This window comes from Rhinolophus ferrumequinum, chromosome 6 (assembly GCF_004115265.2).
Source record: "Rhinolophus ferrumequinum isolate MPI-CBG mRhiFer1 chromosome 6, mRhiFer1_v1.p, whole genome shotgun sequence".
Classification (NCBI taxonomy): Eukaryota; Metazoa; Chordata; class Mammalia; order Chiroptera; family Rhinolophidae; genus Rhinolophus; species Rhinolophus ferrumequinum.
In genome coordinates this window covers 4,568,684-4,596,180 of record NC_046289.1, presented here as the reverse complement: position 1 = coordinate 4,596,180, position 27,497 = coordinate 4,568,684, and the positions used below count along the sequence as shown (strand labels likewise).

Below are 27,497 nucleotides of genomic sequence, written 5' to 3'. Positions count from 1 at the left end.
TTTGCCCACTGGTGCATCAGGGCTTTACCAGCTTGCAGGCAAGGACCCCTCTGCCCTGCAAAGAGGCAGCGGCTGTGCTCCTCCACCTGACCCTTCATCCTCCTTATTCTGCAGGAGTAACCAGAATGCCCTCTCCTCCAGGATGCCCTCCCTGAGTGCCCCCCTCTGTGTTCTAATTACAAACAATATCCTACTGCAATCATCCATGTAACAGCTGAAACCTCAGACCCCACCTTCAGATCCCACACAAACACTTGTAGCTTCTTTATTTCTCTGTCACTGCTCTAAACTTCCTCATCAGCCCCCACTCTCCTGGTAGTGTGGGGTGAATGTAAACTTGACAATGAAAAGTCTCTCTCCCCGTGTTTACTTCTTTTGGAGTAGGTTTTTCAAGTTTGACTCCTGGACAGTGCTGGTTCTCTCCTCCCACTCCTACTTGCCCAGGTGTTGGGGGTAGGGAGTGTTCAACAGGTTACTGGGTGGTTCCTGGTGATGGTGGAGACCCACTGCTAGTTCTGTTGGGTGGTGCACCCAATGGACTTTGGGTGCCCAGCTGAGCACTTACAACCCCATTCCTGTGGCATGAGGCACAATCATGACCCCTCACCCTCACCCTGTGGATGGCCCACCCCTTCGCCATCCAGTGGGCTCCCTTTACCCTTCTGGGTGGTCTCAGAGTGGGCTCTCCAGATGATCTCTGCTCCAGTTACTGTACACAGCTTTCTCTGCCCCCAGGAAAACTTGGCTCCCCACTGTGCACGTTGCAGAGAACTGCATGTTCTGGGGACTGGCCACCCCCAGTCCCAGTGTTCTACCTCCCCTCATTTGATCAGCCCTTACCTGCTGGTTTCTAACCCCTGGTCTTCATGCCCTGCCTTTGCCTCTCCCGCGCCCCCTGCAGGAACCAGAAGGAACGGGTTTTAGTTCCCTGTCTTGCCTGGCAGTGGGGACCCCACAGCACTCCACGCCCTTAGCCTTCTTGAGGTGTCACTCACCTTCCTCCCCAGGTGGTAGTGGACCACAGTGGTTAGGGCAGAGGCTCTCAGGTGGGCCTGGGAGGGTGAGGGGGTTACAGATTCTGTTCTCACTCAGGTGACTGAAAACTGAGAACATGTCCTGAAATGTGCAGCTTTGTGGAGTGACCATGGATACGAGATTACTCAGTCATGTGTGATGTCCGTGGTCCATCCTTCTGCAGGTGGAGTGGTAGAAGTTGAAGGCCGCTCACCTTGAGTGGGCCTCAGTAGCCACCCTGCACCTCCTTCCCCAGGCGTCTGCCCGCCCACTCTTGCACATGCCACCTTCTCTTCAATCCCGGCACCTCCCCCTCCGCCTCTCCATCCGCACTGGCAGACTTTATTCTTGCCTCCTACTTCCCGGAGAGCAAATGGAACAGTCGGGGAGAACTTCCTTTCAGGGCTCGGCCCCCACAGCGGCCCCCTTCCCCACACCAGGCCCACGCACCCTTCCCACGGGGACACAGGCTCCTGGCCAAGGACGGAGCCCACCCTCCATCCCGCCCACTGCTCAGTGACCCTGCCCCATCAATGTCCCCTCTCTCCTGCACCGTCACTTCTCCTTCTCTTCTGCATCATTCCCATTTTTATATAATATGCTTTAAAAAACCCACTACAGCCCTTGTCCTCCCCCTCTCGTTCCATGTAACGGCCGCCCCCTGTCTCTGTACCCCCACAGCAAACCCCTGAGAAGCCTGCCTGTCTTTGAGGCCCTGTTCCTCCCTCCTGCTCTCTCTTGAACCCACCACCCCGTTGGGCTTTGGCCCCCACCTCTTCAACTAACCTGCTTTGGCCAAGGTCCTCCCTGGAGCTACCACAGAGGCCACACTGGGTCCCCATCTTGCCTGGCCCCTCAGCAGCCTGGGGCAGACTGATCTCTCCTTCCTCCTTGAAGCCTCTCTCCGCAGCACCCACTCCCCTCCCTCCAGCTCTCCTCCAGCCTCCCCAAGTCTCCTGCTCGGTCTCTGTGACTTGTCCCTTTGCTGCCTGTCCTTGGGCCTCTTTTCTGTCTACACTCCCCTGCTTGTGGCGGAATCCAGTGGCCGGGCTGCAGATGCCACGTGCCTGCTGAGGACTCTTGCTGTGCCTCTCTAGCCTGGAGCCTCCCCCACCTCCAGCCCCAAGTGTCTACCTGCCTCCTTTCCATGTGAGACAGGTACCACCAAGTGGACAGGTCCACAGCCAAGCTCCCCACTGAATCCGCTTGCCTCAGGTTGGTCCCCAGAAGCCAATGTTGAGATAAAAATTGAAGTGTAAGGAGTTTATGGGGGACGACCTCAATAGGGCCTGGGGATTGCCTAGAGAGAGAGGGCCAGAAAGCCAGAAAAGCAAGTTCCTTCTGGGGACAACTGAGTATAGCCCCCTGAGGAACTCTGGGACCTGGGGGGAGCACATGTCGCAGAGCTGCCCCTCCGAGGTGAAGGGGTTGGGGTCACTGGCGGAGGGAGGGCTGCTCTAGGAGTGCTGAGCTGGAGTTTCCAGGCCGCCCCTTCTGCAGGCAGAGACCAGGGAGCCAGCAGTCTCAGGGCTGGCTTTTGGCAGCCTGCCCACCTGCATGGACATGGGCAGGGGGTGGACGATGGGGTCCGCTGCCCTCAACAAGCCCCTTCTCAGTCCTGCTCACGTGAGTAAATGGCAGCTCCACCCACTGTCCCAGTGGCCCAGGGTCATCCTGGACACTCAGCACATCTGAATGGTCAGCAAGTCCCCTTGGCTCCCCCTTCAGCATACATTCACCCCCACTAACTTCTCACCCCCACTGGTCTGAGCCCTCGTCACTTCTCACAGCCCCTTCCCTGGTGCCCCTGCTTCCACCCCTGCCCCCTCCTCACCCCTCTTTCAGCACTGCAGCAGCAAGAGCGATCCATTTAAAACCCAAGTCAGATCCCGTCTCTGCTCTGCTCAAAACCCTCCAGTGGCCGCCCGTCACCGAGGTCAAAGCCAAAGTGGGGACAACGGCCCCCAAGGCCCCTGCGCTCTGCCCCCCCCACCCTGGTACCATGCTCCCCGCCGCACTCTGCTCCAGCCACACGCCTTCCTTGAACTTACCGAGCATACTCCCTCCTCAGAATCTTTGCACCGGCTCTGCCCCTAGTTTCCTTCGCAGCCAAGTCCCTCTCTTTTTACATCTCACATGACACCTTCATAGAAGGACGTTCCCTGACCTGCTTGTATAAAATGGCCACCCCTATGCCTATCCCCAGCTCTCCTTACCTCCCCCTGTCTGATTTTTCTCCCATCACTCTCTAACTTCATATTTATTTGTTTGTTTATCTATTCTGTCTCTCCCCAGGAGAATGAGTTCACTGACCGAGAAAACCCCAGTTGCAGTTTTGTTGTTACCCATTCTGTAAGCAATAGTGAGCTTGACTGGAATAGAGTCAGAGAGAACACAGGCAGCCATGAATACCTTGGAACGTGCCTCAATGCAACACCTAAAAGCTTGTTTACAATCTGGTGATCACACTGCAGACTCAGCTTGACCCTACCATCTCCTAGTGAGGACTGTGGGGCACCTTGGTACCAGCACCTTGGTACCAGCTGCACAACTGTGGGCATGTGACCTCACCTGCCCAGCCTCGGCTGCCCTACCTGTAAAATGGGTTAATAATGGACTTATACCTCCAGGTGGTGTGAGGAGGTCAGATGGGGTGAGACTTAGCATGGCACCCTGCATATGGAGTGCTCAATGAATGTCTCCAGGTAATTCCACACAATATAATTGAGTGCCACCTCCTGACCTCCGTACCAGGGAGATGGTTTTCTTCCTCTCCATCTCCTCTCCTAGGAGGCCTCTAGAGCCAGTCAGACCCAGGTTTGCATCCTGCCTGGTGATCCTGAGCCAGTGCCATACCTCCTCGTGCCTCAGTCCTCCCATCTGGGAAGTGGGTCTAATAACGCTGACTTCACAGGGTCTTGTGGGGAAGGAAACACACTTTAATGGTGACTTCTGGCTATCTTAATGTTTCCCATTTCTTCTAGTTTCCTTCTAGGACACCTCCCCTACTTTTGGAAAAAGGATGAGGTTTGTGGCCGCGTGCTCCAAGATGTGTTTTTGGATTGGTGGGTCTTTCACTTGTCCTTTGTTGCCCTTATTCCTGTCTAGGTCCCTCCCAGGTCAGCTCCCCTCTGCTCCCCCAGTCCAGCACATACACTCCCTCTTCCCTCGTCCAGATTACTCCCACCCTCAGCAATTCCTCCCCTGAGTGGAGAGGCAGACCAGGCTGGTTCAAAAGGCAAGCTCTGCCATTCGCCAACCCTGTGACCTTAGACCAGCCATCTCTGAGCCTCAGTTTCCTCATCTATAAACTGAGTGGGAGGTGTGACTAGATAAGAGTCATTGTTTGGGGTGGTGCTTTACACTTTTCAAAGCATTTTCAAAGACATGGTATTGCTTGATATCCAGCACAACCTTTGGGGCAAAGGAAGAGTATAGCAGCCCCATTTCATGGATGTGGAAACTGAGGCCCAGTGGGGGACATGACTCAGCAGGGAGTCAGCCCCAGGCCCTTGGTGAGCCCCCTCCTGGGATGGGATGCCCTGTTTCTCCTGCTGGGTCGGGGCTGGTGGTATTCATTTTTCAAGTAGTTGACAGCCTCCTTTGGGTGACTTTGGTTTCCAGGGCTAAGAAGTACGGGCCCGTTGTGCGGGTCAATGTCTTCCATAAGACCTCGGTCATCGTCACGAGCCCCGAGTCAGTCAAGGTAGGAAGCAACATGGTTTTCATGCGGATAGTCCTCCCCATCCCTGGGGTGGGGACATGAAACTCGGCCTGGGGGATTGGAAGAGAAACATTCAAGTCACATGCATTTGGGGTGGTTTCCCAAGGATCCAAAAGGGAATGGCCTCTTTTCAACCACCCACTGTTTGGGGGGGGTCTTACAAGCAGGACTGTTGGATGTCATTGAGAGGGGACTTTGCCGTGGGACTCATGCGGGTTGGGAGTCTGCCCAACTAGTGCACACACACTTAGTTAGTTCACCTCAGCCTCAGTGCCTTCATCTGCAAGGTGGGATTATAACCCCTCTCTTTCAGGGCTGTGATGCGAATTAAATATTGATCAATTTATTTAACAAATAGAAGGTCAGAAAAACCCACTTAAACAGTGTTTACATGGGTCATGCACTTTTTTATGTACTTCTCAATTGTTAATTTAATCTGATAGGGGTAGGATCTTATTAGTCCCCATTTTTGAGATGAGGAAACAGAGACAGGCAGTATTAATTGGTCTGCAGTGTGTGCAGGTTGGTGTCTGCTGTGTGGGTACCAAGAATGGCCATCAGATCACCTACTTGGGAGTCAGCAGAACTGGGCTCAAATCTGGGCTCTGCCACCAACTGGCTGTGGGACCTCGGACAAGTTGAGGACAACTGAGGCATCACTGTGGGCCTTAGTTTCCTTGTCTGTAAAATAGGGATGTTGCCTTTCTTACAGGTAGTTGTGAGAATGGAACTGAAATAAAGTATGTGAGACTAGATCCAGCCCTGCCTGGCACACAGCAATTGCTCAGTCAAGGATGGTGCTGTTTTTCTCACAGTGGGTACTCAGATGATGTGTAGGGTGAATCTCGGCATGCAGGGTGGCTGTGGTGACACGAAGAGGGATAAAGTACAACTGAGGTCCGAGTCAGGAGGCAAGTGGAACACTTATGGTGTCTCTAACAGGATGCTAAAAATAATTTTATTTTAAAAGGTTTAATTTCAAATACAGTCACAGTTGAAGACTTTTAAAAGCATGCTACCAAAAGCCATACACAAAAACCTTCATGATGTTCAATCAGAAAATGAGTCAAAAGGTATATATTAATATGATGACTTACATTGATACATATTCAAGTATTAAACCAACCTTGAATTCCTGGTCCTGACACAGTTTGCTCCTGAATACATGGATACAAGGATACAATTTACAATTTGTTCATCTTTTGTTAAGAATTTTTGTTTCTATCTTTATTCTTTTCTTATAATGCCTTTGTCTGGTTTTGTATCAGGTTAATAGGCCTCAGAAGATGAGTTGGGAAATGTTCCCGCTCTTCTATTTTCTGGAAGAGTTTATATAGGAATGGTGTTATTTCTTCCTTTAATGTTTGATAGGACTCACCAGTGAAGCCATTTGGGCCTGGAATTTTCTTTGAGGGAAGTGTTTTTTGTTTCAATTTCTTTCATTGATATGTGACCATCCAAATTTTCTGTTTTTTCCTTGAGTTTGGTGTCTTACAAGGAATTTGTCCATTTCTTCTAAATTGTTGAAACTATTGATATAAAGTTGTCCACAATATTTATTTATTATCTTTTTAATGTCTACCAGATCTGTGGTGATGTCTCTCCTCTTTCATTCCTAAGAATACTAACTTGAGTTTTCTCTTATCTTCTTGATCAGGCTAGCAAGAGATTTATCAGTATTAGTCATCTTTTCAAAGAACCAGCTTTTAGTTTTCTCCATTGTTTGTCCATTTTCTATTTTATTGATTTCTGCTCTTTATTGCTTCCTTCCTCTAGTCACGTTGAGTTTAATTTGTTTTTGTTCTACTATTTTAAGGCGAGAGAGTAGATAATTGATTTTTGACTTTTTTCCCCTAATATATGCATTTAAAGCTATTCATTTTCCTGTAAGCACTACTTTAGCACAAATGTACCACACATTTCAATATGTTGTGCTTTTATTTTCATTCAGTTCAATATATTAGGTTGGTGCAAAAGTAATTGTGGTTTAAAAGGTTGAAAATAATTGCAAAAACAGCAATTACTTTTCCACCAACCTAATTTCTAACTTCCCGTGATTTTTTTCTTTGAATGATAGATTATTTAAATATGTGTTATTCACTTTCTAAATATTATGAGATTTTCCAGACTTTTTCTGTTATTGATTCCTAATTTAATTCTGCAAAGTCAGAGAAAATACTGTTCATGATTTCAATCCTTTTAAATTAATTGTAGCTTGTTGTATGACCTAGCATATGGTCTATCTTTGGGCATGTGCATGAGTACTTAAAAAGAATGTATATTCGGGTGACTGGTTAGCTCAGTTCGTTAGAGCGTGGTGCTAATAACACCAAGGTTGCCAATTTGACCCCTACATGGGCCACTGTGAACTGCACCCTCCTAAAAAAAAGAATGTATATCCTGTAATTGTTGAATGGAGTGTTATAGAAATATCAATCAGGTCAAGTTGGTTGATAGTGTTATTCAAATCTTCTAAATCCTCACTAATTTTCTGTCTACGTGTTCTTACAATTTATGAGAGAGGAATGTTGAACTCTCCAACCGCAATTATAAATTTGTCTATTTTTACTTTCAGTTCTATCAGTTTTGCTTCATGTGTTTTTAAGTTGTGTTATTAGGTATGTGTACATTGAGCATTGTTATTTTGTTGTAATGAATCGATTCCTTTATCTTTAGAAATGTCCTCATTTATCCTTGGTAATATTCTAATTCTGGCATATGTTTTGTCTGGTATTCATATAGCCACTCCAACTATCTTATGCTTAGTGTTGGATGATATATCTTTGTCTTTTAGATAGTACCCTATCTGGGTTTTTATATGTAAAGTGGGTTTCTTATAGATAGCATGTAGTTAGGTCTTGCTGTTTTATAGTCTGACAATCTCTGCCTTTCCACTGAGGTGCTTAAGTCATTTAGATTTAATGTAATTATTGATATGGTTAGGTTTAAATCTACCATGCTGTTGTTGGTTTTCTATTTGTCCCATCTGTTGTTTGTTCCTTTCTCTCCTTTCCTGCCTTCTTTTAGATTATGTTTTAGTATCCCATTGTATCTGTACTATTGTCTTATTAACTCTCACTTACTAGTTGTGTTAGGATTCATAGTATAATCTTTAATTTATATCACTCTATCTTCAAGTAATATTGTATTACTTCATCTCTGTCTACTTTTAAGATTTTCTCTGTATTGTTGGTTTCAGAAAATAGATTATGATCTGCCTTGGTTTACCTTTCTTTGTGTTAATTCTACCTAGGATTCTTTGAACTTCTTGGATATGTGGGTTCCTTGAGCATATGCGCTTTTATAGTATTTGTAATAAATGTGCTAAAGTTCTTGTCTGTGAATCCGGTCATCTCTGTTATTTCTGGGCCTGATTATAGGTCAGAATTTCCTGTTCTTCAGCATGTTTAGTGGTTTTTCTATTGCACACTTGACCTGTGAATTGTACACTGTTGAGTGCCTGGTTTTGTCTTATTCCTTTGAAGAGTGCTGGACTTCATTCTGGTAGATGGTACAGTTACTTGCAGATCAGTGTTATCCTTTCCAGGTTTGTTTTAAGGATTTTGTAGCGTTGACATAGAGTGGACTTTTACTGTAGAGCCACTTTAGCGTCACTCCTAAGGAATGACCCCTTCTGGGGCCTCTAATCAAGGGCTTGTGTCTGAGATTTAACTCTGGCCGGTGGGAACTTGAACAATTCTTGGCTGTGTAAGTTCTGAGAATTATACAGCCTACAGTTACCCAGTAATTCTCCTTTTCCCAGAAGTTGATTTTTCACCCAGTCTTGGGGGGTTTCACTCTACACATGCACATGGTGGTATTTATCCAAAGACACAAGGGATCCCTATGCCGATTTCCACACAGGAGCTCTTCCGATGCTTAGTTTCCCCTCTCAGGGACACTGCCTGCAAATTCTAGCGTCCTCTGGCCTGCCTGGATTCTCATCACTGACTCATCAGTTTGGAAAGGCTGCTGGGCTATATCTGAGTTTCTTCTTTTAGTATCTGTCCTGAAATTGACTCTAGGCAGAAAGCTGGAGTAATCCTAGGTCACATGGCTCACGTCTTTTTTTTCTTTCCTTTTCTTTCTCTCAGGGTTCACAATCCTGCACACTGCCTGTTGTCCAGTGTCTAAAACAGACATTTCATACATTTTGCTTATATTTCTGGTTCTTTATGGAGGGAGGGCAAGTCACTAGCAGTTACCCCTTCGTAGGCAGAAGTGTGCTGTCAGTGTGGGCAGCCAGCACAGGCAGCAGGTGCTGGCCTCCCTCATGTCCCAGAGCCCAGCTCACTGGGCCATCAAAGGGCCCCCCGCTCCAGGGACAGCAGGCTGTGAGGAGCTCCTGTAAGGGACACCCGGCCAGGGCCTGTGTTGAGGCTGCTGTGCCTCAGTGTGGGAGCTCCTTCATTCAGGTTGGGAAGAGTTGTGCTCAGGGATGTTTGAGAGGGGCCTGGGAGGCCACCCTTTACTGTCACGTCTTTGTGCAGAAGAGAAAACCTGTGGGAGTGGGGTAGTGATGGAACTTGGCTTACAAATGACAGTGTTTGGGTGGGGTCCCTAGGATGTGGCTCATGATCCAAAGTCAACCATTTCTTGGGGTTCCTTTCAGCTGAAAAATTGATATTAGATCCCAGATAATACCAGCTGCCCCTGAGTTAATGTACAGTAGAGATGGCACCTTCTGCTTCCCAGCTCCCACAGGATAAAGCTCAGCATCCCCAGGCCAGGTTTCTCCATCCTCCCTGCTGCTCCTCCCCACTCCACACACGTCTACCTGAATGCACCATGTGACCCCGGCTGCTCCTGCAGGATCACAGCCTTCTCTCCCCTCCCCCACAGCAGATGGCCTGGATTCAAATCCTATGGCTACCATTTACCACACGTGTGACGTTGGGCCAGTTTTACATCTCAGTTTCTTTCTCTGTATGGAAGATGAGCACAGCTTAGGGTTGACTGGGCATTAAATGAGCTACAGGATGTTGATTGCACCTGGCATTCTGGAGCACCTGCTGTATGCCAGGCACCATTGTCAGCACTTTCATACAGAACTAATTTACTCTTCACAGCGACCCTACCAGGCCGGCACTCTTCTTATCCCCATCTTGTAAGATGAGGAAACTGAGGGTCAGAGGTGGTAACTTGAGCTGGGTCGTAGAGTTGTTAGCACGTGGTGGGGTAAGGATGTGGAGCTCAGATTCAAATTCAAGCCAGCTGACTCCATAACCTGGGCCATCTGCCTCAAGAGCTGTCAGCTAATGTTACTGTTGTACCATAAGCTCTTGGTGAGAAAGTTGACCCTACCTCCAGGAAGCCTTCCTTGACTTCCATGAAACCTTCCTTGACTTCCATGGCTGTGTTGGCACAAGCAACACTGAATCTGTGCTGAGTGTCTTGCCGGTGTCCCCAAAGCCCTCTTTGCAGGCCTGCCCCCTGCCCCACTCTGATTTCAGAGCAGCCTGTGTCCTTTCTTGCTCGTCACTTTGGAAGACAGCAAGGTGTGGGGTCCTGGGTGTAGGCATTGGAATGAGGAAACCCCTCTGCACAGCTCCTCAGCTGTGTGGCCACAGGAAAATCACTTCACCTCTCTGTGCCCCACTTTCCTCATCCCTGAACGCCGGGATGCTATTGCTTAAAGACAGGACTTGTGGGGGTTAGGTGAGGTCACGTGTATGGAGTGTTCACACTCTAGCTGATGCTCGGCTCAGGGTGATCCCTTGGGGTGTGTTTCACAAGAGTCAAGGAAACCACTGAGTCCTTTGCAGCCTCTCACGGGTGCAGGAGCTCATATTGAATTTTTTGAGTTGTTTAGAAATTCCTGATGTCCACCAAGTACAACAAGGACTCCAAGATGTACCACGCAATCCAGACTGTGTTTGGCGAGAGGTAAGGCAAGGCTCCAGCTGTGAGCAGCGGCCCAGGGGCTCCAGAGCCTCGGGGAAGCCTTAGGGCCCGAGGCCCTGGCTGCTGGGCACTCAATGTGTGCCCCAAACATGGTGGCCAGCGCTCTTCTCATCAGCCCCTTCCTTCTCTTCTCTCCCCTCGCATGGCAGATGGGAGGACGGGGGTCGCTGAGGCCGGGGCACATGATCACCCTGTTTCTTTCTTATTTATTTATTTTTTATTGTGGTAAAATTCACATCCCATAAAATTTACCACTTAACCACATTGGAGGTACAATTGCGTAGCATTTGGTACATTCACAATGCAGTGTCACCATCACCACTGTCTAATTCTAGGACATTTTCGTCACCCCCAAAGGTGACCGCACACCCGTCAAGCAGTCTGTCCCCATCCCTCACCATTTTTCTCACCTAGTGTTTGTGTCCCGCAGACTGTTTGGCCAAGGCTTGGTGTCCGAATGTGACTACGAGCGCTGGCACAAACAGCGGAAAGTCATGGACCTGGCATTCAGTCGCAGGTGAGTGTGGCTGGAGGCGGGCATTGTGGGTCTGGGCTGGTCAGACGGGGCTGGGCTGCCCAGCGAGGGGGGCCTGGAGGGGAACTCACCCAGGCAGAAAGGGCAGAGGAAAGAGACGGCATTAGTAGTGAAAGAGAGAGTGAGGCAGGTCGGCCACTGGGACGTGAGGCTGAGAGAGGTCACCACACTGTGTGTGAACATCGAAGGCTGAGTGACAATGGTGCTTGGAGGGGTGACGGTCCCTGTCCCCCAGGAGCTTCCCTGGCTCAGACCTCATCACTCCTCATCGGGGCATTTTATTTTATTTTATTTATTATAGTTTTCATTTTGGGGTAACATTTTAAAAATAACTTTGGTTGAGATACAACTCACCGTCCATATTATTCACCCATTTATAGGGTACAATTTAATGTTTTTTAGTATATTCACAAAACTGTACAACCATCACCTTAGTCAGTTTTACATTTTTATCACCCCCTAAAGCAGTCACTCCTCATTTCCTCTCTATGCCCGTAGCTCCTGGGAACCACTAATTTACTTTGTGTCTTTATGAATTGTCATATTCTAGACATTTCTCATAAATGGAATAATACAATATATGTTTTTTTTGTGCTTAGCTTCTTTCATTTAGTATAATGTTTTTGAGGTTCATCCAAGTTACAGGGTATATCAGAAATTCATTCCTTTTTATTGCCAAATGAAATTCCATTGTATGGATGTCTGAGTTGTTTCCACTTTCTTATGGATAATGCAACTCTGAATGTTTGTGTAAAAGTTTTTGCGTGGACATATGTGTGTATATCTCTTGGGTGTATACCTAGGAGTGGGGTTGCTGGGTCAGATAGTAATTCTTTCTATATTCAATGTTTTGAGGAAAGTAATCTTCTATTTTGGTTTAATTTCAAATTTACAGGAAATTTGCCAGAATAATATAAGGGACTACTGTATGTTTCTTATCCATATTCATGAATTATTTATTGTTTAAATCAACATTTGCTTTATCATTTCTCTGTATGTACATATAAATATATTTATCATTCTCTCTGTGTGTATATACAAATATTTATATTTTTTAATGCATATATTTTTAAACCATTTGAGAGTAAGGTGGAGACATTGGGATCCTTTTCCTTAAATACTTCTGTGTACATTTTTAAAGAACAGGACATTCTCTTACACGACTATAGTTCAGTTATCAAAATGGGGAAATTTAGCATGAATCTAATACAGTTATCTAATCCATGATCTATATTCGAATTTTGTCACTTGTGCAATTGCAGTTATTTTTTTTCCTTGTCTAGGATCCAATCCATGTTCGTGCGTTACATTTCATTACCAAGTCTCTTCTGCATTCTAGAACAGTTCTTAGTCTTTCCTAGACCTTCTCGATCTTAAGATTACAGGCCAATTTTGTTGAATGTCCTTCAATTTGAGTTTCTCTGCTGTTTCTGCATCATTACACTCAGGTTATGCTTTTTGGCAGAAATGGCAGAAATGCTGTTGTGTTCTCCTCAGGACATCACGTCAGGAGGCACATGCTGTCAATTTGTCCTGTCTCTGGAGATGTTAACTTTGCTCACTTGGTTAAGACAGTGTTCTCCTGGTTTCTCCACTGTGACATTAATACTTAGTATGTAATCTGTGGGTGAATATATAAACATCCTCTCCTGGACTTTCATCGCAGCCTCCTCCCTGGCCTCCCTGACTCCTGTCTTCCTCCTCCAATGCATCCACCTCACTGCCCCGGAGAGAGCTTGCTAAAACTCAGATCTGGCCATATTACTCCCTTGTCCGGAAGCCTTCAATGGGTCCCTGTCATCTGAAAGATGAGGGTAAGACCCCACCCACTGCTAGGCCCCTCCAGCCTTTGCACCATTTCTTCTCCACTGTTCTAGAACCATTGGGCTTTCTGGCATCTCTGCCTGTGTTTCTGCCATTCCTTCTGCTTTCTGTGTTCCCCAGGGTATCAATCCTGTGTCTCCTTTGATACCTAGCTAAGATGTCACTGCTTCGGGAAATTGTTCCCTGACTTTCCAAGGCTGAGTTCATGCTCCTGTCATGCCCACTGCAGTGATTCTCATTCACATCCACCTCACTCTCTAGATCTCAGGTTCCTGAAGGCAGAAGGCACACCCCGTTCCTAACTCCTGCACCACAGCACCAGGCACTTTGCAAGTCCTCCAGAAATGCCCATAGAGTGAATGAATACATTAATGAAATAATGAATTGAAATAGTCTTGGTCTTATTGGAGAGTTGCCAGGAGTGAGAACAAGAAGAAATAGACTAGAAAGAGGCATTTATTTAATAAATACTTTTTGTGCCAAGAGCCAGAGCTATGAAGGCCATCCAAGGTGACATGGTCCCTGCCCTCAGGAAGCTTTGAGGTTGTAAGAGGACATAGATTCTAACCAGATGACCATCCAGTGTCCATGGCTTAAATACCAGTGCCATTGTCTAGGTGAATGCTTTCCAGGACACAGGACCTTGCATTTGAACAGCACTTTTCATTTCTTTAATGCTTTCATAGACATTTTTATTTTTAAAAATTAATTGTAGTAATATACACATAACATAAAATTTACCATCTTGCCCATTTTTAGGTATACAGTTGAGTGGTATTAAATACCTTCACATTGTTGTGCAACCATCACCACACATTTTTAATTTTTATTTTCACAAAAAGGTAGTTATTTAAGAGATGACTATTTTTTTTGGAAATGTAAAATTTACAAAGTTGTATGAAAAAAGCTTTGGGAGATCCTGGTAAATGTTTTAACTCTTGCTAAATTCTAATTCACTAATGAGAGAGAGAAAAAAAACTGGTGAGTTTCATCTCCAGCCATTATTCATGTAGAATATCGTTATATACTTTTAATAAACTTGTGAGAGTAAATTGCCAGTTTCTGCTTTTTCAGATATTACTTTTACTGAAAGACCTTGGTCCCAGTTGTTTTTATAAAAGACAAGGGGGTTGGGATTGTACTGTACCACTAACTCTCCAGCCCAGAGTTTATACTACAATAGCTGCAAGAGATTCGGAACTGGTCTGATACCAGCCACATGCTACCCAAATAGTCAATTTGAATGTGATTAAAAAAGAAAAAAAGACAACTACAAGTAATTTTGCAAATAAATATATATTTTCAAACCATGTAAGTGATATGAAGAAAAAGTCAGAGGTGCTGGGGAGCATGGGGCCTACTTGGGTCTCAAGAGACATTTCCCTAAGGAAGTGGCTTTTGGGTGTCCATCTGGAGAGTAGGCAGGTGTTAAGATTGTAGTGGAGCATGGGGATGTAGGGTGGCAGAGAGGAGAACTCCAGGCAGAGGGGACAGCATGTACAAAGGCCCTGATGTGGGACAGAGCATTGTGCTTTGGAGGAGCTAAAAGGCAATTGTAACAGAAAGGCAACACTGCAGGTGGGAGTTAGCAAGGGGCAGAGTCTGCCTCTTGGGCCCAGGTGAGGATTTTTGCTCCCTCCTTAGAGTGACAGGGTGCTTCAAAGTGTTTTAAGTCGGTAAGGGACCAGAACAGAGTGGCGCTTTTAGTCGTGGCCTGGGCCATAGAGGATAAGATTCACAGCCAGAGTGGGGTGGGGGCTGGGTGATAGCAAGTACGAGGGTACCAGGGTCTGTACTAGAGCCAGGAAGCCAGAGCAGGGTTGGTGGATGGGCAACGAAGAGCTGATTTTCTTTGTTGGTTTAAAAAATTGTCCTTTTGCGTCTCCCATTTTCTCTTTTAAATGTTTTTAAAAACTTCCTGTTTGGAAGTAATTTCAAATATCTAGATAAGTTTCAAGAATAAGAATAAGAGAAAGAATACCCCTATATTCTTTACCCAGATGGTTAACATTAAAAATTGCTCTCAATTTCAAAGGCAGTGCTTTCTGTCAGTTAAAACTTCAAAATACATAATGTGCAAAGTAGCAGTCTACCCCCTTCCCACTCACTTGAGGATACCACTTTTGTGAGTTTGGAGCGCATCCTTCCATACCTCTTCCTAAATTCTATTCCTGGCAGATGACCTGCATAGCTGTCCTAGGGCAGGGCGCGCTGTGGGTTGGGAGCTCTGGGTCTGAGGACTCATTTCCATGTAGGGTTGGACACCATGATTGCTCAAAGGCAGGGAATGCGATGGGAAAACAAAAGGCTGCAGATGACAGCCCTGGGCAGGCAGATGGGGAGAGTGGGCCATACCAGCACAGAGGTTGGAAGGGAAGCTTCATGGGCTCTGGAAGCCAAAAAGGCCTTTCTTCTCTTCCTTCCCATTGTCCTCTAGAATTTTTATGCCTCCACATCCCCTTGAGGTCAGAGTTGAGGGGCCCAGTGGTAGATGGAGGACCCATGGAACCATTAGGACAAGGGCAAAGGGACAGCAGCCATCCTGAGTGGAGGAGAATGGTGAAAGCCCAGGGCTTAGTTTGATTACTGCAACTCCAGTCTGGGAGCTGGGCCTTGAGGGAGGCCAGAAAGGCTGGGAGGGGCCACAACTGCCATTCTACACACTGGCCCCTGATAAGTGTGCTGTTTCTCCAGCTCCTTGGTTAGCTTGATGGAGACATTCAACGAGAAAGCGGAGCAGCTGGTGGAGATTCTAGAAGCCAAGGCAGATGGGCAGACACCGGTGTCCATGCAGGAAATGCTGACCTGCACCACCATGGACATCCTGGCCAAGGTGATGGGTGGAGGGCAGGGCGTGTGGCGGGGCGTGCCACGTGGGGCAGGGCGTGTGGCAGGGCGTGTGGCGGGGTGTGCCAAGTGGGGCAGGGCGTGTGGCAGGGCGTGTGGCGGGGCGTGCCACGTGGGGCAGGGCGTGCCACGTGGGGCAGGGCATGTGGCAGGGCGTGTGGTGGGGTGTGCCAAGTGGGGCAGGGCGTGTGGCAGGGCGTGTGGTGGGGTGTGCTAAGTGGGGCAGGGCGTGTGGCAGGACGTGCCACGTGGGGCAGGGCGTATAGCAGGGCGTGTGGTGGGGCGTGCCACGTGGGGCAGGGCGTGTGGTGGGGCAGGGCGTGTGGTGGGGCGTGCCACGCGCGGCAGAGGGCTCTTCTTCCCTTCCTCTTCCCTTTCTTTGACTTCCTCCCCACTGTCTTGATCCCCCACACGTCAGTGGCCCCTTCTCTGAGCTGAGACCTTCATATCTCCTTGATTATTCAAAAAGCCCAGTGAGATTGGGCCTACTAATTCGTTCTCTAGAAATGGACACGGAGAGGCGTGGGGAGTGGCCTATGGCTGGTCAGGGGCCAAAGCAGGACTGGATCGCAGGTCTGCCTGACTCCTAGCCCAAAGCCCACCTCCCCCTTGGCATCCCTCATGGAGGAATGGCTTGACTTTTCACCTTGGCACACCCAGCAGTGGCCCAGATAACCCCAAACCCAGGTAAAGACAGTCAGGCAGCTGGAGTGTAGGGACAGTGTGTGAAGAGTCATTGTCATTCAACAGTTCACTGGGAAGCTGAGTGTAGAAAGGACACACAAGGAAGGCTGCATGTTCAGGGAAATGCATCTTGTTAAGAAAGGAGGCTGACGTTTATTGAGTAGCTACTATGTGCTACTTAACCCCCACCACATTCAACGGGGTCGGAATTATCATGGCTCATTTTAAGGAGTCAATGACAGGATGCACATCAGCCCTTAGCCCAGGGCCTGGGTCTCCAGCTAAATGGTGCCAGGTTCTGAACTGGGTCTTTGGTCCTCCTGTCCCCCAGGTCTCACCTCTCCCTTCTCTCTCCCCAGGCAGCTTTTGGGATGGAGACCAGCATGCTGCTGGGTGCCCAGAAGCCTCTGTCCGGGAAAGTGAAACTGATATTGGAGGGTATCACCGCATCCCGTAACACTCTGGCAAAGGTACTGCCTCAGCACCCCTTCTGGTGACCAGCCGCTGGAGCTTGTGGTGTCCTCATTTGCTGGAGCACCTCCTCCAGTGTTTTTTTTTTTTTTTTTCCCAGAATGAATTTTGAGTTCTGGTGTGTATGTGTGAAATGACTTCTGAATCAGTTAGGATTTGCAAACATTGCCTCAAGTAGAGGCTCAAAATGAAAGTAGTTTAAGTAAATTAGGAGTTAATTTTTCTCTTGTGTAAAATGATCCCTGAAGCAGGCAGTCTAGGTTGGCTATGATGGCTCCACAATGTCAGATGTTCCTGGGTTTTTCTTTTGTTTCACTGTCTCCAGCCCATCACCTCACTGTCATAAGATGGCTGCTGCAGCTCCAGCTATCACCTCCTTGTTCTAGGCTTGAAGGAGGAAGAAGGGAGAAAAGAGGTAGTTGAGTTGATTCTCAGACAGATGCCCAGGACTCCCTCCTGTTCTTGGGACTTTAGCCTCTGAGTTTGCGGTCCTCTGATGCCACCCCATCTTTTCGGCTATTGGTTCCACCTCACTGTCCTGCGGTGGTGGTTTCCTCTTAACCACACCCAGCCTCCAGGGATCCCTTCTTCTTTTCCAGTGATTCCTGGATGTTTTAAGGCGTCTTTTCCATCATTTCTAGGGATTTTGTGCAGGAAGGGGAAGCCGATGGATGCATGGGCTTGGGCCTGCCATCTTGATCTAGTCTGCCTGGCTACTTTATCTTTTCTAGAATTATCTCACATTCTTCTTCTCAGCTTGCCAGTGTTGCTGTGGATTTCTAAAGTCATGTTGCAGTGGTGGGGAGAGGGAAGTATATGTGTTCAGTGGACCATCTTCAGCTGGAACTCTTGTTTAGTTTATGCCCGGAAAATGGAAGCAGCTTCGTGAGATTCGCGAGAGTGTCCGCTTTCTGCGCCAGGTTGGCAAGGACTGGGTCCAGCGGCGCCGGGAGGCCCTGAAGAGGGGGGAGGACGTCCCTGCTGACATCCTCACACAGATTCTCAAAGGTGCAGGACCTCCCTCTGAGGCCGGGGCGGTCGGGATGTCTCCTGTCAGGGTGGTCCATCACAGATGGCTCCAGATGGCTCTGGCTTAAGGGGAGAAAGACGGTGGGGTCTTGATGAGCTGTGGGGAGAGGGAGCAGAAGTATGAGTGTCGCGGATGTTCCTGCCAGCGCCTTGAGCCTCTCCTTGTCTTTCAGCTGAGGAGGGGGCTCAGGACGATGAGATTCTGCTGGACAACTTCGTCACCTTCTTCATTGCTGGTTTGTAGTTTCAGTGGGGACCAAAGGTTCAAAGCTGTGCAGAAATGATGGGAACTGTGGATCCCTTAAGCTCTGCCTCTGAGATCTCTCGGGCCATCAGAGCAGGGTTCTGCTGTGGAATTGGGGGGGGTGCTGGGATGAGGGGAGCAGAAGCCCCCTCTCTCTGCTTAGGGAGGCCCAGGAGGCCCTCTTGGTGGTATCCGACCTGGTAATGGAGCTGGCAATCATGGGGTCTTGTGGAGCTGGGATTTGGGGCTCAGGAGAGCTTGGCCATGTGAATTCAAGGTACTCCCTCATTCAGAATTTGTGGGGAGGCCTTCAGTAGACTAACACAAAAAGACATGCTAAGCAACTTCTTGAGCGTCTGTCTTTACCTAGAAAGCTCCTATTCACCCCTCAGCGATCCCTCAGGTGCTTCTTCCTCGGGGAAGCCCTCAGTGATTACCCAGACTCACCAGGCCCCCAGTTAGACTCTCTCCATAGGGCCCAGAGCTCTCTGCCCACATGTCTCACAGTTTAAGTTGTATATCTATTGGTGTTATTCCACGCGGCCTGTCTCCCCAGCAGATTGCATGCTCGGTGAGGGGTTATGCTGTTTCTCCCACCTGTGTGTTCCCACCGCCCAGCACAGTAGGATCTGTGAAGATGGGATGAAATGAATGAACAAGTGAATGGATACCAGGCTTAAGGAAGACAGAGGAAAACAAGAGGAGGGACCATTCACAGTCTGATGGCAGTGACAGACAGACAGACAGAGACAGAATTGCTTGGGAACCTTGCCGGGCAGTGGGTTTTCAGAGGAAGGAAAATAGACACAGCTGCCCTGCCTCCCCTGGGCTCCTGCAGTGTCTGGACACTGAGTCGCAGCTGGCAATGCTGGGCCAGGGCCAGGCTGGGACTTCTGGATGCTTCTCTCTCTGTCCCCAAACCCTCCCTGCAGGGTGCCCTGTCCGTGACTCTCCTCCTTCCCGCCCCAGGAGCAGGTGGGCCTCACTTCCCAGCACCTACTTGCTGTGAGGTGTAGGCCCTTCTCTAGTGTTTGAGCAGACCCGCAAAGCCCCTTGGCTGGCAGTGATTGCCACCTGGTAAGCCACCTGCCCCTTTAGAGGAAATTCCTACGACACGGATGGTTCCCTCCCAGGCCAACCGGGAGCTTTGACTATCAACTTGGCCAGATCCTACCAGAACTCAGCATCGGCCCTCCCGCAATGAGCCCTGCCCTCTGAGGGCGAAGCCCCTGGCAGGCCCTCTAACTGGAGGTGTGCTCTCTCCAGATCTCAGGGACTGGTGCTCGCAGCTCTGGGAGAACATAGCCATGGGCTCGAAAGCCTTGCTTGACTTGAGTCCCGGCTCTGTTCCTCTGGCTCTGTGACCTCAGCGAGACACATTCCTCTGAGCCTCAGCTTTTTCTTCTGCAACGTATGGACGCACATCCCTCTAGGCCAGGCAGGGCTCAAGGACAGCTGGAGAAAGGGCCTGTTAGAGTGTGGATGCCCGGGGCAAACGCCATTTATGTGACTACACTGGCTGGCACAGGCGTTGTGGGGGTAGAAGGCGTTTCCCTATCTGTATGCCCACCTCAGCCTCGAGGGGCAGAAGTGAGGGGCTGGGGGTGTCAGAGACCAGGCCAGCAGCAGCCTCATTGTCCCATGTGGAGCTGCCATTCTCTTCCTTACCTGCAGGTCACGAGACCTCTGCCAATCACTTGGCATTCACTGTGATGGAGCTGTCACGCCAGCCTGAGATCTTGGCGAGGTATGGAGAGGGGGGACCAGAGGATGCACGGCTTCCCTTGACGTTGGTGAAGGGTTTGTTTGATGTCTTATTTCTAGAGGGCCACCTGCTCCCACCTCCCATGGCTGAGCCCCCTGCATTGTGTCCTGCTTCTCTGCAGCTCAGGGCCTTTGCACATGCTGTTCCCTCCTCTGAAAGTTCTTCTCTCTGGAGAACTCCTCTATCTCCTCCCAGCTCATGAATGTGTTTTCTCCTGGGACTATTTGCTTTAAGTCTATTTCAGTCATGAAATTGGAAGCTCTAAGAGGGCAGGACTGTGGCTCTTTCCCTCCCTGTGGTGTATTTAGTACCTGGCCTGGTGCTGGCACTGAGGACTGAACAGAATTCCAACTGAAGTGCTGAGGGAGCGCTTGTCTTTAGCTGGCAGGACAAAGGAAGGTGTGCCTGGGGACATGGCATTTGAGCGGGGCCATTGGTTTCCTTAAATACAAACAGGTTCCCTCAAGGACTGTTGCCCAGACTGACTGAGCCAAATGTAAGAGCATTCTGAAAATGCCACCAGGCTTGGGGTGTGAGCACTGGGGACGTGGGAAGAGGTCTGTGCTTAGTCGTTATCACCAGCATAAAAGGGTGGACGTGAATGGCTTCTTGAGAATATAAAATCATTTATTGCATTTCTAAAAAGATATAATAATAATGTGCTCTTTATTAAAAAATTAGAAAAGAGAGAAAAGTTAAAATAGTAATAATAATTAAAAAATCTGCCTGTAGTGCCCACACCTATCCAGAGACAGTTCATGGCTAACTACTGAATTTTACCATGTGTTTTATCACGACATCACCGCCACATTATTGTGACCTCTTCCCAAATCCACTTTTTGTAATATTATGGTAATATATATATATATATGAAATCTATATATACATATATATTATATATAATATATAATATGTATATTATATATATACATATATTTGGTACCCTCTGTATGTGTGTGAGTATGTATGTGCACGCATATGCGTGTGTGTATATATATATATATAGCCAAAAAAATGTATACACATTTTAAGAAAGGAAAATTGTATTAAAATTGTAATATTCAATATATACCGCTAACAAAAGATGAATGCAAGTCACGTTTGACTTCTGCAATGACAAGAGGTGCTCAGAGTGGTTACCATCAGCATCCAGACACTTCTGATCACGGTGAACTACTGCTTGAGCAACGCTAACCAAAGTGTCCACTTGTATACATTTTTTTAACTGTACAGCTCAGTTCATTTACCATTTTAACTATTTTCAACCGTACAGCTCAGTGGCATTCAGCACTTCAGCTTGTCTTGTACCCATCCCCACCCTCCGTCTCCAGAACTTTTCATCTTCCCAAACTGAAACTCTGTCCACGTTAAACACTAACTCCCCACCCCGCCTCCACAACCCCCAGTCCCCTTTCTGTCTACGGTTTGAATACTCTGCCTCATTTAAGTGGAGTCCTTTTGTGACTGGCTGTTTCAGGATAATGTCCCCCAGGTCCATCCATGTTGTAGCCTGTGCCAGAATGCCCCTCCTTTTCAAGGCTGAGTCCATGCCGCCGTGTGGACAGACGGGTGGTGCTTGTCCCTTTGTGGACACTTAGGTTGCTTCCACCTCTTGGCCCTGAACATGAGGGTGCAAATATCTACTTGAGACACGAGTGTCAATTCTTTGGGTTACATACCCAGGAGCAGAATTGCTGGATCACATGGTAGTCCCATGTTTAACTTTCTGAGGGTCTGCCCACCGTTTTCCACGTGCACCAGCACCTTTTGCGTTCCCACCAACAGTGCACAGTGGTTCCGATTTGTCCAAGTCCTTGCAACACTTGTTCTTTTCTGTCTTTGGTGACAGCCCTCCCAGTGGGTGGGTGTGAGGTGGTCCAGTCCACTCTTAGAGCTGCACACGATTCTGACAATGCACACCCCAGGCAGGGTTCATTCAGCCAGCATCCCTGCTCCGCTCATTCTGCCATTCCCAGCTGTGGCCCAGGCGGAGATGGCGTCTCTGTGCAGAGGCCTTGTTCTGTGACTCGTTGATTTCCTAGTGCCGCTTCCCAGCAGCTGGCACAAAGGGTGAATGTTGTAAAGGGCCCTGGAACATCGTTCCCACCTGCTTGGGCACCTTGTTTTGGATGTCGTGGCTCCTGGATACCTTCCACAATGGGGTGGGTGGGCAGTGTTCACAGGTGGGGAAACCCCAGGCCCCTCTCTGCACGCTTCCTTCCATCCCCGCTTCTGAAAACTCATGTGGGGACACCTCTCCTTAGGGATGAACTTGTCTTTGTCTGACCCAACAGGCTGCAGGCCGAGGTGGACGAGGTCATCGGTTCTAAGAGGCAGCTTGACTACGAGGACCTGGGGAGACTGCAGTACCTGTCCCAGGTGTGGGGGTGGAGAGAAGCTTCTGGGCAGATGTGGGTCAGGTCAGGTCAGGCCTGCTGCCTCTCTAACCCTTTAGAACAGGGGTTCTCTAGCCTCCCTGCACATGAGAATACCCTGGGAGATGGAAGAGATTTCCCCTGCCTAGACTGCGCCCCTGGCCAATGACATCAGAGTTGCTGGGGGCGGGGCCCAGGCAGCAGCATTGCAAAGGTTTCCCAGGGAATTCCAATATGCAGCCAAGATTGGAAACCAGCTCTTCAGTGAATGGAGCTGTGTTTGCATTTACCCTGAGCTTCCCACCCAGGGGGCCAGGCCCAGCAGCCTCCTCCCCTGGAAGACAAAGCACCGCAAAAGACTCTGCCTGTGCTGTGGGGGTTCCCAGGATGGTGGGAGCCCAGGTTCAGAGGTAGGCCTGGCTCCTGGTCTGGGCTCTGCCACTGTGGCTTTGCACAACCTCCTTCTCCTTTGGGGCCTCAGTTTCTCCTTCTGTCACAAGAGAGGTTGAACACAAAGGTGTCTGGGCCCCAGTCCTGCATGTGGGTACACATCCAGCACTGCGAAAGGGAGCGGAGACGGGCTGGGACATGTGGCACCGAATCTCCTGACTTCTCTTGTCATCTCCCCGTGTGGCTCTGCAGGTCCTCAAAGAGTCGCTGAGGCTGTACCCACCAGCATGGGGCACCTTTCGCCTGCTGGAGGAGGAGACCCTGATTGATGGGGTCAGGGTGCCTGGCAACACCCCGCTCCTGGTGCGTGGGGCCCGCCTGCGTGTCCTCAGTGGCTAACTGGGGCTCTCCTCCGAGGTTGTGCCCCGTTCTCCTCACTGGCCACCCTTGGTGTTCTCACTTGAGTCCTCGTCATAACCCTGTGAGGTCTCTTTCTCCCCATTCACACTGTCCAGTGTAAGATGACAGTGGATGATTCTGGAAGGCGGGTGCCCCATTTATAGCTGAGGACGCTGAGGCTCAGAGAGGTTTTTAGCGGTTGGTTCTTTCGTGTTGTCTTGTGTAAGAAATCCTTCCCTATCCTGAGGTCGGCATATTCGTTTACATTGTCTTCTAACAATGTTACATTTTTATTTTAGAAGTTAGGTTCTTATCTATTGGAATTGATTTCATGTACGGTGTGAGGTACGGATCTGTACGTGTCTGCTCGGGCTGCCATAACAAAGCACCGCAGACTGGGGAGCTCAGCGGAAATTGATTTCCTCACAGTTTTGGAGGCTGGAAGTCCAAGGTCAAGGTGTCGGCAGGGTTGGTTTCCTCTGAGCCTCTCTCCTTGGCTTGCAGGCCGCGCCATCTTCTCTCTACATCCTCACATGGCCTCTTCTCAGTGTGTGTCTGTGTCCTAATTTCCTCTTCTTAGAAAGACACCAGTCAGATTGGACTAAGGCCCACCCCAATGGCCCCATTTTAAATTAATAACCTCTTTAAAGATCTCCCCAAATATAGTCACATTCTGAAGTTAGGGCTTCAACATAAGGATTTTAGGGGGACACAGTTCAGCCCATAACAGGACCCATTTTTATTTTCACAAAGGAGAACGCCATGCTTCCAGCCCCATCTGTTGAGCCCCATTTTCCCCAGGGCTCCGCCCCGCCTGCCCAGCACGTATCCAAGCTTCATCTACGTGTGTGGTTCTTTATTTTGTTTATCTGCCTGTTTTTTAACACCCCTGCACCGATGCCACCTGCCTTAATGCCCATCTCCTTAGAATGCCCTCACATCGGGCAGGCCGAGGCCTGCAGCTGATGCCTCGCAGCTTGGGTGTGCACCTCAGCGGGCCTTGAGTGGGCAGACCCCGGCTCCAAGCCCAGCCCTGACCCAGCTGGCCTGGCTGGGTCATCTCGGTGAGACCCTGACTCTCTGGGCTTCAGCACCATCCTTGTAAGATGGGGATGGTGGTACTTGAGCCCCAGTTTATTGAGAAGAAGCAACAGGATTCTGTAAGTCGTCTGTCTGACAAGGATCCCAGGCATATCAGCAGCACCCTTTGCTGACCTCCGACCCCGCTCTGCCTTACACTCCCACTCACGTTGTCAAAGTTCACCTCCAGGCCCTTCTCCCCTGGACTCTTGGCAAGAGAGCCAGAGGCAGAGTGGCCCAGGGACATACTATGTGCGGGGTAAAGAGGTAGAAGCTGGCACCCAGGGCCCAAGTTATGGGGGGCACACAGGGCCCCTGGGGGCAGGGCATGGAGTATTAACCCCATTAAATCAAGAGGTGCCATGAGTGTAGGTGAAAGGCTAGTGGGGGTGGGGTCGGCAGCTCCCCACATCCCCAGCAAGCCTGGCGTTGAAGAGAAACTTGGAATAATAACAGCTCTCAGATTTTGACTGATCTGGAGAAACATGGCCTCACAGCAGACCTGAGTCTGAGTGTGTTTGGCTACTTACTTGCCAGGTGACTTCAGACCAGCCTCCAACCTCTCTCTGAGTCTCAGCTTCCTCATCTGTAAAGGGATAATGGTAGCTCCCCCAGGGCGGGGCCAAGCATGGGACGATGGAGCATGCCCAGCTGGGCGTCACTGGCAGTGGGCTGTCCTTTTTCTTCCTCTTAGAGACTTTCCAGGGGCCAGTGGGATCCCACACTGGCCCAGATGCGTGGGTGGGGAGAGTAGGGGTGGGGAGTTGGGGTACTACCCTGCTCTGAGTCACCCCATTGGGTGGTCACAGTGTGTGGGGGAGGGGGAAGGGGACCAATCCTTGGAACCGGAGTCAAACGGATCCTTTGTCCGGCAGTTCAGCACCTACGTCATGGGGCGCATGGACACATATTTTGAGGATCCACTGACTTTCAATCCCGATCGCTTCAGCCCCAAAGCACCCAAGTAAGTGTCTCTTCGAGCTGTCCACGGATGGAGGCCTGTGGGAGGACGGTCCCAGCAGCCTCTGGTCTGAGCTGCCTACGGCCACCAAGCCCACTGAGCCTTTCAGACCACTGTGAGGGAGTTGTGATCCCCACCCTGCCCCCTTTTACTGGGGAGGACATCATAGCTCGGAGAGGTTAGGTAACTTGCCCGAGGGCACACAACCAGTAAGTGGCAGAACTGGGGTTTGAGCCCAGCTCACACTGGTTTTAAAGCCGGCTCATGGCCAGTCTTTTATATTGGGAAGCCCTGTGACCTGGGCAAGTGACTGCACCTCTCTCAGCCTCGATGTTTCCATCTGAGAAGTGGCAATGCCAATGGTTCCCTCTGGGGGGTGCTGTGGGACTGACCGCATTAAAGTGCTGAAGCAGCAGTGGGGAGAGCCAGGCTCCAGGAACAGAGCCCCTGAGTCCAGACCCAGACTGCCCAGAACTGGACATGTGACTGGCCGAACAAGTAAGTGACACGGGACCTTGGGCGAATTGCCTTGCTTCTCTGAGCCTCAGTTCCTCTGTCTGTGAAACGGGGATAAACATAGCTCCTTCTGGAAGGGTCAACAGGAGGATAATGTGAGAAACTGTTGGGCCAGAGTTGAGCAGAGTCAGCTGTAGATGTTTCCAGCCCTGGCCCAACAGCTAGTCATTGTTTTGTGCTGTCGAGCGGCTGCGGGCCTGCTCCTGACTCCTCTCCCCTTGCAGGCCCAGGTTCACCTACTTCCCCTTCTCTCTGGGCCCCCGCTCCTGCATCGGGCAGCAGTTTGCTCAGGTAGGAGGCCGGGTTGGGTTTGCTGCCCAGAAGTGACTGCAGGGTGGTATGTTGTCCTGGGCTAAGCCCCCTGCTCTGAGCTGGGGGCTGGGGACCCAGCGATTCTGGGGTTGCATTCACTGACTCCCTGCTCTCCCCTCTCACTCTGCCCCCCCCCACATGCCCAGATGGAGGTGAAGGTCGTCATGGCCAAGCTGCTGCAGAGGCTCGAGTTCCGGCTGGTACCTGGGCAGCGTTATGGGCTGCAGGAGCAGGCCACGCTCAAGCCGCTGGACCCCGTGCTGTGCACCCTGCAGCCTCGGGGCTGGCAGCCTGCACCCCCACCCCCACCCTGCTGAGGGCACCTTGCGCAGGACCGGACTCCTCGGGCAGGGGCCGTGCCCACCTTCCTCTGCAACCCACTGCCACCCACCCTGTCCCCATCCTCTTCCTCTGGGGTACCCTGCACACTGGCTCCCAGAGGGCCCTTTGCCACCCATGCCTGCTTCACCCCCCTCAGAGCTCCCTGTCTGCTGCTAACTCCACTGCCCTTCCTGGACTAGTCCCTGTCTAGCTCCCAGATGCCACATAGATGTGCCATTGTCTCCCCTCACCTCTTTGCACAGGCCACTCCCTCTGCCAGATACCTTAACTCTTGCTCACTCCCTAAAGCCCTCTTCAGGTGTCACCTCCTGCAGGAAGCCCTCCCTGCTACCTCTGGCCGGGCCAGAGGCCCCTTGTCTGTGCTCCTTTGGTCACCTGTGCTACCTCTAACACCACACTGACCACACTGTATCATGAGTGTCCTTTGATGTGACTGACTGCCCTGCCAGGCTGTGAGTGCCTCGAGTGCGGGGTCTGAATGTGATTCGTCAATGAGCCCCCCATGCCCACTGAGGGCCTGGCACAGAGTTGATGCTCAATAAATATGTGTTGACTGCATGAATGAATGGCCAGATCAGGCCAGGGTGCTGTGGCCTCAGTTTGCTCATCTGTAAAGTGGAGTGGTGTTGAGGCTGGTCCCTCTAAGGACTGATGCAGCTCTGGAAGCTGCCCCTGGAGAGGCCCAGACACTGGGCCCTTGGGAGAAGACTGCCTAGATTACCCAGAGGGCCCTGTGTTAACAGAAACCTGTTCTCTTGTTCTGTGCAAGATCGTGCTCCTTGGTGTGGTGTGAGGTTGGGATTACAGGCAGTTTTTTTGTTTGTGTGTTTGTTTGTTTTTTAAAGATTTTATTAGTGAAGGGGAACAGGACTTTATTGGGGAACAGTGTGTATTTCCAGGACTTTTTTCCAAGTCAAGTTGTCCTTTCAACCTTAGTTGTGGAGGGTGCAGCTCAGCTCCAGGTCCAGTTGCCGTTGTTAGTTGCAGGGGGGCACAGCCCACCATCCCTGTGGGAGTCGAACCGGCAACCTTGTGGTTGAGAGGACACACTCCAACCAACTGAGCCATCTGGGAGCTCAGC

General features: G+C 49.8%; 1 protein-coding gene across 1 annotated transcript in view; it reads left to right on the top strand.

Annotated features, from left to right (window-relative positions):
• Positions 1 to 26,974, top strand: part of LOC117023672 (cholesterol 24-hydroxylase) — a 29,685-nt gene extending 2,711 nt beyond the window's left edge. The window contains exons 2-15 of the mRNA XM_033108729.1: positions 3,999 to 4,079; positions 4,639 to 4,720; positions 10,551 to 10,624; positions 11,073 to 11,159; positions 15,696 to 15,834; positions 16,892 to 17,002; positions 17,861 to 18,011; positions 18,206 to 18,268; positions 19,951 to 20,023; positions 22,336 to 22,420; positions 23,059 to 23,169; positions 25,161 to 25,249; positions 25,987 to 26,053; positions 26,221 to 26,974. Coding sequence (XP_032964620.1) covers positions 3,999 to 4,079; positions 4,639 to 4,720; positions 10,551 to 10,624; positions 11,073 to 11,159; positions 15,696 to 15,834; positions 16,892 to 17,002; positions 17,861 to 18,011; positions 18,206 to 18,268; positions 19,951 to 20,023; positions 22,336 to 22,420; positions 23,059 to 23,169; positions 25,161 to 25,249; positions 25,987 to 26,053; positions 26,221 to 26,391 — 1,384 coding nt within the window. The 3' untranslated portion in view covers positions 26,392 to 26,974. The remainder of the gene's footprint in view (positions 1 to 3,998; positions 4,080 to 4,638; positions 4,721 to 10,550; positions 10,625 to 11,072; positions 11,160 to 15,695; positions 15,835 to 16,891; positions 17,003 to 17,860; positions 18,012 to 18,205; positions 18,269 to 19,950; positions 20,024 to 22,335; positions 22,421 to 23,058; positions 23,170 to 25,160; positions 25,250 to 25,986; positions 26,054 to 26,220) is intronic.
• Positions 26,975 to 27,497: the final 523 nt, after the last annotated feature.